This window comes from Malania oleifera, chromosome 1, assembly GCF_029873635.1.
Source record: "Malania oleifera isolate guangnan ecotype guangnan chromosome 1, ASM2987363v1, whole genome shotgun sequence".
Lineage (NCBI taxonomy): Eukaryota > Viridiplantae > Streptophyta > Magnoliopsida > Santalales > Ximeniaceae > Malania > Malania oleifera.
Genome location: NC_080417.1, coordinates 108,526,458 through 108,534,015, shown reverse-complemented (window position 1 = coordinate 108,534,015; position 7,558 = coordinate 108,526,458). Strand labels below are relative to the sequence as shown.

Sequence of the window (7,558 nt, the reverse complement as noted above, 5' to 3'; positions counted from 1 at the left end):
TCACTAGCCGCACTAAACCTACCCAGGGGGGCATCATCCTCTTCCTCCTCGCTTTCCACCACTTGTCTCGAAGTGGAAGCTTGTAAGGCATTTAATAATCCCTTGTGTTGACACTCACTCACTTTGTGAGGTCCTCCACATAAGTAACATGAAATTTTACTCTTCCACTTTCCATTGGGTGTGTTGATTCCTTGAAACAACGAAACTTCCTTTGAGGTTGATGATTTAGAGTCGGCTCCCCCACTATTGGGTTTGCCTTTCTTGAAAGACATTCCACTGTTTCCATCTCTGCCAAACCGTTTGGACGAAGCGGTATCATCACTAGCGTAGTCAGTCAAGTGTTTTGCAACATCTTGTGCAGTTGACAAGTCTTGAACCCTTTGCCTATGAAGTTTAGTTCTTGCCCACAGTTTCATCCCCTCTAGAAAATAGAACAACTTGTCCTTCTCCGACATATCCTTGATATCCAACATTAAAGTAGAAAATTGTTTCACATATTCCCTGATTAACCCTGTATGCTTAAGATCTCTCAACTTTCTCCTTGCATTATACTCAACATTCTCAGGAAAGAATTGGGCCTTGAGCTCTCTCTTCAAGTCTGACCAACTATTGATTACGCAGCTTCCATTTTCAATTTCTTTGTACTTGGTATGCCACCACAGTTTGTCATCACCAACCAAGTACATGGTTGCAGTATCCACTTTTACCTATTCTGAGGCCATCCTCATAGCGCAAAAGTTCTGCTCCACATAAAACAAGAAGTTCTCTAACTCTTTGGCATCATGGGCACCCCCATACGTCTTGGGTTCTAATACCTTGGTCTTGCTAACTTCCGGAGTGTTGGAGTTGTCTATAGCAAGAACCATCAGATTCAACTTTGCATCTAAATCAGCCATCTGTGACTACAAAGTTTCAATTGTATGGCAAAAGTCCTCTAACATATCGCCTATCAAACCTGCTTGATGTTATTGTGATCCCATCACTTCATCAACAAGTTCTCTCATCTGGGCCACCTCTATAACCACAGTATTAGTTGTTGCCTTAACCTCTACTTCCAGCATGCTGATCCTCTCAGCATTGTTTGCTGCCATGGTAACTTACCAAAGCTTTCCAAATCCCACAACGAAGGTAACTAAATTCTCGTAGCAATTGAACCTTGGCTCTAATACTAAGTGTCACGGTCCAACTATTTTCACACTGTTGTCAAAGGGGCCATACGGTGCTAGCTAAAGCACTCTTGTTTAACTAGCCATCCTATCGTTCACCAATATTTATCCACGAAACACTTTCATTAGCATTCAATCAAATGGCAGCGGAAACAGTAAACATTCGTGATAGCAGTGGCAAGCAAGCAGTAAATATTGAATCTACGCAATTCATTAACAACGCCTCCGTTGACAATGTGTGTTTAGCAAGGGAGGCAAGTAGGCTAAACACGTTGACAATAGCTAGTGAGTTTTACAATGATTGATGAACACTCACCCTCCCCTAAGGAGCTTTCTAGGTCATTCCCACTCTTGTACTAGGAAACATCAAAGTGACCAATGAGTCATACTGCCTTATGTGGAATACAAAGACACTACTAGCAGAAAATAGCCCTACACTAGTATTTACATAATGGAAACCCATGCCAAACACACGAGACAAGTGGTAAAAAACAAGCATAATGCCCTGAACAAGTTTAACTCGTGACAGGCGGGTAGGTTCAAGAGCTAGAACCTGAAACCTACCTTGTGAAAACTAATTCTAAAAATTATGGAACTTGTAAAATTTAGGTTGGTTACAACTTTAACCCTAAAACTTATAAATTCAAGTTGCCTCCATACTCTACGTTGGAGCGTGCAAACATAAATTGATAGTTAGGTTCACCCCAATATTAAACCCATCAAGAACCTATATTATGACCCTTCATAGGTTAGTTGAAAGTTTGGTAATAAGATCCATACCTCAAACCAAATCTATAAAGAATATTTTCTCAAAAGTTGGAACCAAAACCTAAACAAGTCTTGGAACCACAACAGAACTTACTTGCCAAGGTTGTTTTGGATTAGTTCCTAGTTCTACCTTGACTTGATGCTTAGCCCCATTTGGCAATCCACTTTTTTTTTTTTAAATATAGGATTTCTAATAAAAAAAACTCCTACCCCAAATCAAATTAATTTTAAGTGAGAGAGATATCATATATATGGTGGAACCTTAATGAAATGGAGTAATCTTGGTAAATAATTTGATTCTCACTCCCTAAGAAAAGGACCTAAACTCTAAAGGTTGCTACATGGTTCCCTTATAAACCAACTGTTGAGAATGCCACTTGTGAGTTTGTCCCACATTGAAAAAATTGAGTGGATGATGGGTGCCTATATACATGGTTGGGCCCAAAACCCAATAGGCTTCAGCTTTTGGGTCAAGTTGGTGTTCATCTATGTATATCAAGTCCACCCATGGGTTCCTCTAGTGCTAACAAGTGGTATTAGAGTTGATAATTCATAACTCTGGGCGTGTGACATCGTAAAAAGTCGAAACATGAAGCTAATTCTTTTGACGTGCTAACAGTTAGAGGACCAAGTCCATGGCCGAGGCCAATAAGAATCATCTAGGCTACGGATGAATCCGAATAGGGTCAAGACGTGGGAGGTAGGATTGGTTCGGAGGCAAGTGGAATGCAATCTAAGGCATGTAAGGTGCTAGTGGTAAGGCCCACTTAAGCAACTGTTGGAGGATTGAACTTACTTTCAGAAGGGAGACGATTTCCATTCAAGGGGGAGTAGTTGGAACTCACAAGTGAGGGGGAGATTATTGAGAATTCCACTTGTGAGTTTGTCCCACATTGAAAAAATGGAGTGGATGATGGGTGTTTATATACATGGTTAGACTCAAGACTCAATAATAGGCTTAACCTTTTGAGTCAAGTTGGTGTTCACTCATATATATCAAACCCACCCATGGGTCCTCACATTGAGCTCTTGGAAAATTTTGGACTTCATAAGCCAAGTTGTCATGGTCATGAGAGGAGAAAGCATAGACCCCGCGTATGCCTCGGTCTTTGTTGCATGTTCCCATGATCACCACAGGCCCGTGATTAATGGATGGTTCTTGTGCCCCCACATTTCCTCCATGGTAAGCTTTTTTGTCTTGGACATCATTGTGTTTTAATGATCAATAACATCAAGAGGGGGATGTTTCTTTGTTAATTGTTGTTACATATGATATGAAGATGAAAAAAACTCAAATTAGCTAATATAGTGTTTTCCTTTCTCAAATTTCGTTTTAATATTTTTTTTCCTTCTTTTCTAAAACATGCATGGGTCTTGATTCTATAGTGATTTTGTTAAGTACATCATAATGCAAGGGGCATTTTATTTGGTTTATTGGAAGTTATCTTGAGATACACCACATGTGGTAATACATTTTTAATCTCATACTCCTTCTCACTCTTCTCAAGATTCAAACATGAGACCTTAATATGAAAGTTTCAAGTTTTAACCACTAGCATGTACCTTAGGTGACAAAATGCAAGGGACTTAGAATAAATACGATATTATTTTAACTTACCATCTTAATAGTCTTATTATTTGGAAAGAAAATAAATAGAAGTATTTTCTAGTGAGTCCAAACATGCAACTATCTTGAAACACCTCTTCTGCTGGATAAAAAATGTCAAAGAGTATTATCAAATTTCTTATAAAGATTTCTTAATTTGCTTAAACATCATCAAGTACTACATATTTATCACTATAATTGTTAATTCTCTTTTTTTTTCCCCCTTTATTAAGGCAAGCTACATATCATTATGTCTTTTATGTCCATTCACTATATGGCAAAGTAAAATTTTCATTTATACATTCTATTGCAATATAAATTCTTCCTTCCTATTACTAAAATACTTTACCTTTTAAAATAATAGTATTAATAATTAAAAAAATATTGAGAAATTATACAAATAATTTTTCACTCCGTATATCCATATGCCTGTCTTTTTGGATGTGAAACATGTGACGGCAGTTTTCACATTTATTAGCATTAAATGTACGAGAAGCGAAACTTGTTTGCCACATGTTCCACATCCAACAAAAGGCACATTAACAACATGAAGGTACAAGTGCCCTATATAATTTCTCAAAAAATATTCGTTGTTATATTTTTATATAAATTTCTTAAATTTCCAGTTTAGTCGTAATTAAAATTTATATTTTAAGTGTAAACTTTAAAAAGAAAATCTCATTAAGAATAATTTTAAATATACTAATAGAAAATGGCTTGCACATTCCTTCTGTTATTGATAACTAGTCGTGTGCACACACTTTTGATTTTTGAATTTTAAACTTTTTTATTAAAATATTTTGTTAATTTATGACAAGAAAACTTATGTTACCGCTTGACATTTTCTATGAAAAAGAAGTTACAATTTATTCAAATTTAAATTATCTTATTTGGTAAGTTATAGCTACATGATTAAGAAATATAATCAATGAGATTCCTAAAATGATCCATATAGATTAACATAATAATTTGAAATTGTGTTTAAAACACCCATTCATAAGGAAAGTTCCTTTTTTCTTTAATTCAGTAACTAGCAATGTTTTCTAATTGTTAAATTATCAAACACTTGAAATACTAAAATAGCAACTCCACTTGCAAAAACATTTCAAAGTATAGGGGATGAGAAAGAGGTGACCAAAGGGTAGGGGTATATGGTAATTGTGTAAGAATAACACAACGTGCTCCTTCGATCATGGCTCGCATTATAAAATGCCAAGGCAGCCAACATCCACTTATCATCCATAGTCACGAAGACCTTGTTGTGGATTGGTTCGTGGAGAGCCATTATTGCAACAATTCATGCACTCTGCATTCCTCCTCTTCCAATTTTCCCCACCTTTTCCTATTTGCTTTTATGATCTCGACACCCCAAATGGGAAAGATATAGTCATCTTTCACTATATACATATCCACGGTCACATACTTCTTCACATTCTCATATAGAGGGGAAGGTTCGATTGCTTCCTAGATATTTCTGGGCATGGTGTGTTCTAACCCTTTTGTGGGTTATTGGGGATTTGTTGATTTCCAAGGTGAATTCTTCTGTGGTTTGGCATTTTCAGGTGATTACGAAGGATGACTGGTGCATGCGAACTAGGAAGGACTTGGGGTTTTCTAATGTCATCGGAGATGATCGGAGGAGGCTCGACGACGCCACAGAGTTCTAATGTTGTTTAATCCAATTGTTCCGCAAAATTCTCATCTAGGTTCTCAAACTGTTTTGCCTTTCAAGCTTTCCCTTTGGTTCTTGCGTATTGATCTGTCTGCCCTATTGGTGCAGTTCCCATGTCGACGCATTGAGCAGGGGAAGTTTTTAGCACATCCACACGTCGGTTGAAGCATCTGTTAATCTGTTAACCATTTTTTAATCTTTTCCTCCCTATATTTTCACAATTTCAAACAATTTGCCTTGGTTTTTCAATACATCAAATCTTTATCTTATTTTCATAAAAAACTAACACCGTTACACCAACTCATTCACCTAGGGAATGCTTCCCTAATCTGCTCCCAAACTCCCATATAATCCCTTTAAAATCTGGTCCTTTTGGTTCTTTGTTATTCTTTGTTCTATCTCTCTTCATTTTTTTAATTCCTAGTTGCGTTTCTCCCTCAATGGGTTGCGCAAGTTCGAAGCAATCTCAGTGCCAGCACTGTGAGAACCACTATTCTCCCTTGACTCGTAGCTATTCGACGCATGTCCCCCACCTGCCGGAGGGCCACGGTGATAACTACCATGTGGTTGCACTCACTTCAGCCACATTGGGATCTCTCGGGCTGGCCACTTCCAATCCTAACATTCACATCCACGGCACCAACATTGTTAAGGATGATGTTAAAGAGAGTACTTATGATGATGAGGTCGTTATTGATAGGGAAAGCAAAAGCAAGGATTTCTCATTGGGGGTTATTGAAACCGAGACATGGTCTAATATAATCAATGAGAAGATGCCCAAGATGATTCCAAAGACTCCGATTCGAACTCCTCCCAGCGAACCGGAGACTATCAATGCTTGGGAATTGATGGAAGGCCTTGAAGATGTTAGTCCCCTCCATCCCCAGAGTTATGTGAGAAGCTTCTTATTTGGGTTTGTTCCAAATCCAAATCAAATTCAGAATCCAATTTCAAAGCCAACATTTTTTGAAAAGCCCAAATCCAAACTACAAGAGAGTGGGAGAGAATCCCCAAGTCCCTTGTGGCTGCAAATGGATGGCAATGAAGATTTGAAAACTGTTGTTGCAGAATTTGATCCGGATGTCATTTCCACATTCAGGAAAGCACTTGAAGAGCTCTCCCCTGCGAAGCAGATTCCGCCAAAGCCACAGGATTATGAAAAGCCACATGTCATGGCTAATATCGAGCACAAATTTGAAAGTGTCGATACAAAGAATGTAAATACGGATGTCACCCCAATCAAATTTCCAATGCATAGGAAGAACAAGGTAGTAGTATACTTCACAAGTCTCAGAGGGGTGAGGAAGACATATGAGGACTCTTGCCGCGTTAGAGTGATTTTAAAAGGATTGGGTCTTTGCGTCGACGAAAGGGATGTATCGATGCACTCGGGGTTCAAGGAAGAGCTAAAGGAGCTAATGGGGGAGGGGTTCACCGGGGGCAGCTTGCCTAGAGTGTTTGTTGGGGGAAGGTACATTGGCGGGGCGGAGGAGATTCGGAGAATGAACGAGGAAGGGCAGCTAGAAAAGGTGTTGGAAGGGTGCGAAATGGTGGACGATGGGGGGGACGGTGGCCGAGTTTGTGAGGCATGTGGTGACATAAGGTTTGTGCCCTGTGAGACATGTTCTGGCAGTTGCAAAATCTATTACGATTATGATGAGAAAGAAGGAAAGGAAGAGGAGGATGACGGTGATGAGTATGGATTTCGACGTTGCCCGGATTGCAATGAGAATGGGATCATACGCTGTCCCATTTGTTGTGATTAAGATTCAGTGGCATAAACAAGATTTTGCACCATTTTGTTTGTCTTGTTTTTGTGATTTTACTCCTGAGTTGTTCATTGTACAGTAAAGAGTTGAGTTATTGATGCATTTCCAAGGGGAGATTCATCCAAGAAAAAGAAAAAAGAAACTACATGTGAATACTAAACAATGTGTTCTTTGTAGGTTCTCACTCCTATTCATGCTTTGTTAAGGTTTTGTAAACCATTTTGGGCCATCTTTGAGCCAAAAAATAATTATAAAGAATTCTTGTATACTTTTATTCTTTTCCCCAATTTATAGGAAACAGGGTGTGGGTGAATATTAGTGAAGAACATTCATAGATCAACTACTAACTTTCATTTTGTTTTATTTGCTTTCATTTTTTATATGCCGAACATATTATAAGTATGGTAAAGGTGACTTTCCCTCCCTTTCAAAACACTTTCATAAGCTCAGGTGGTAAGGATTTGTTCCAAAAAGCCGCTTACAACGGTGAATTTAGGGTTCGAACCCTATCGCTTGCAGCACACATCCGGATTTACCTTACGTGTTAGTTGTGGACACTGTTGAGATTAGTCTAGTA

The 7,558-nt window shown here is 38.5% G+C and overlaps 1 protein-coding gene across 1 annotated transcript; it reads left to right on the top strand.

Moving 5' to 3' along the window:
* The first annotated feature begins 5,652 nt into the window (after positions 1 to 5,652).
* On the top strand, positions 5,653 to 6,982 carry LOC131153298 (uncharacterized protein At3g28850-like). Its single transcript, XM_058105513.1, has 2 exons — positions 5,653 to 6,142; positions 6,203 to 6,982. Exons 1-2 carry the CDS (start codon positions 5,653 to 5,655, stop codon positions 6,976 to 6,978), a joined length of 1,266 nt encoding a protein of 421 aa, XP_057961496.1. The 3' UTR covers positions 6,979 to 6,982.
* The last annotated feature ends 576 nt before the right edge of the window (positions 6,983 to 7,558 follow it).

Bases quoted from the DNA above. Each gene is read 5' to 3' on its own strand.
- LOC131153298 (XM_058105513.1), top strand. From the start codon at position 5,653: ATGGGTTGCGCAAGTTCGAAGCAATCTCAGTGCCAGCACTGTGAGAAC. The intron at 6,143-6,202 runs ATCAAATTCAGA...AATCCAAACTAC, and splicing joins TGGGTTTGTTCCAAATCCAA to AAGAGAGTGGGAGAGAATCC.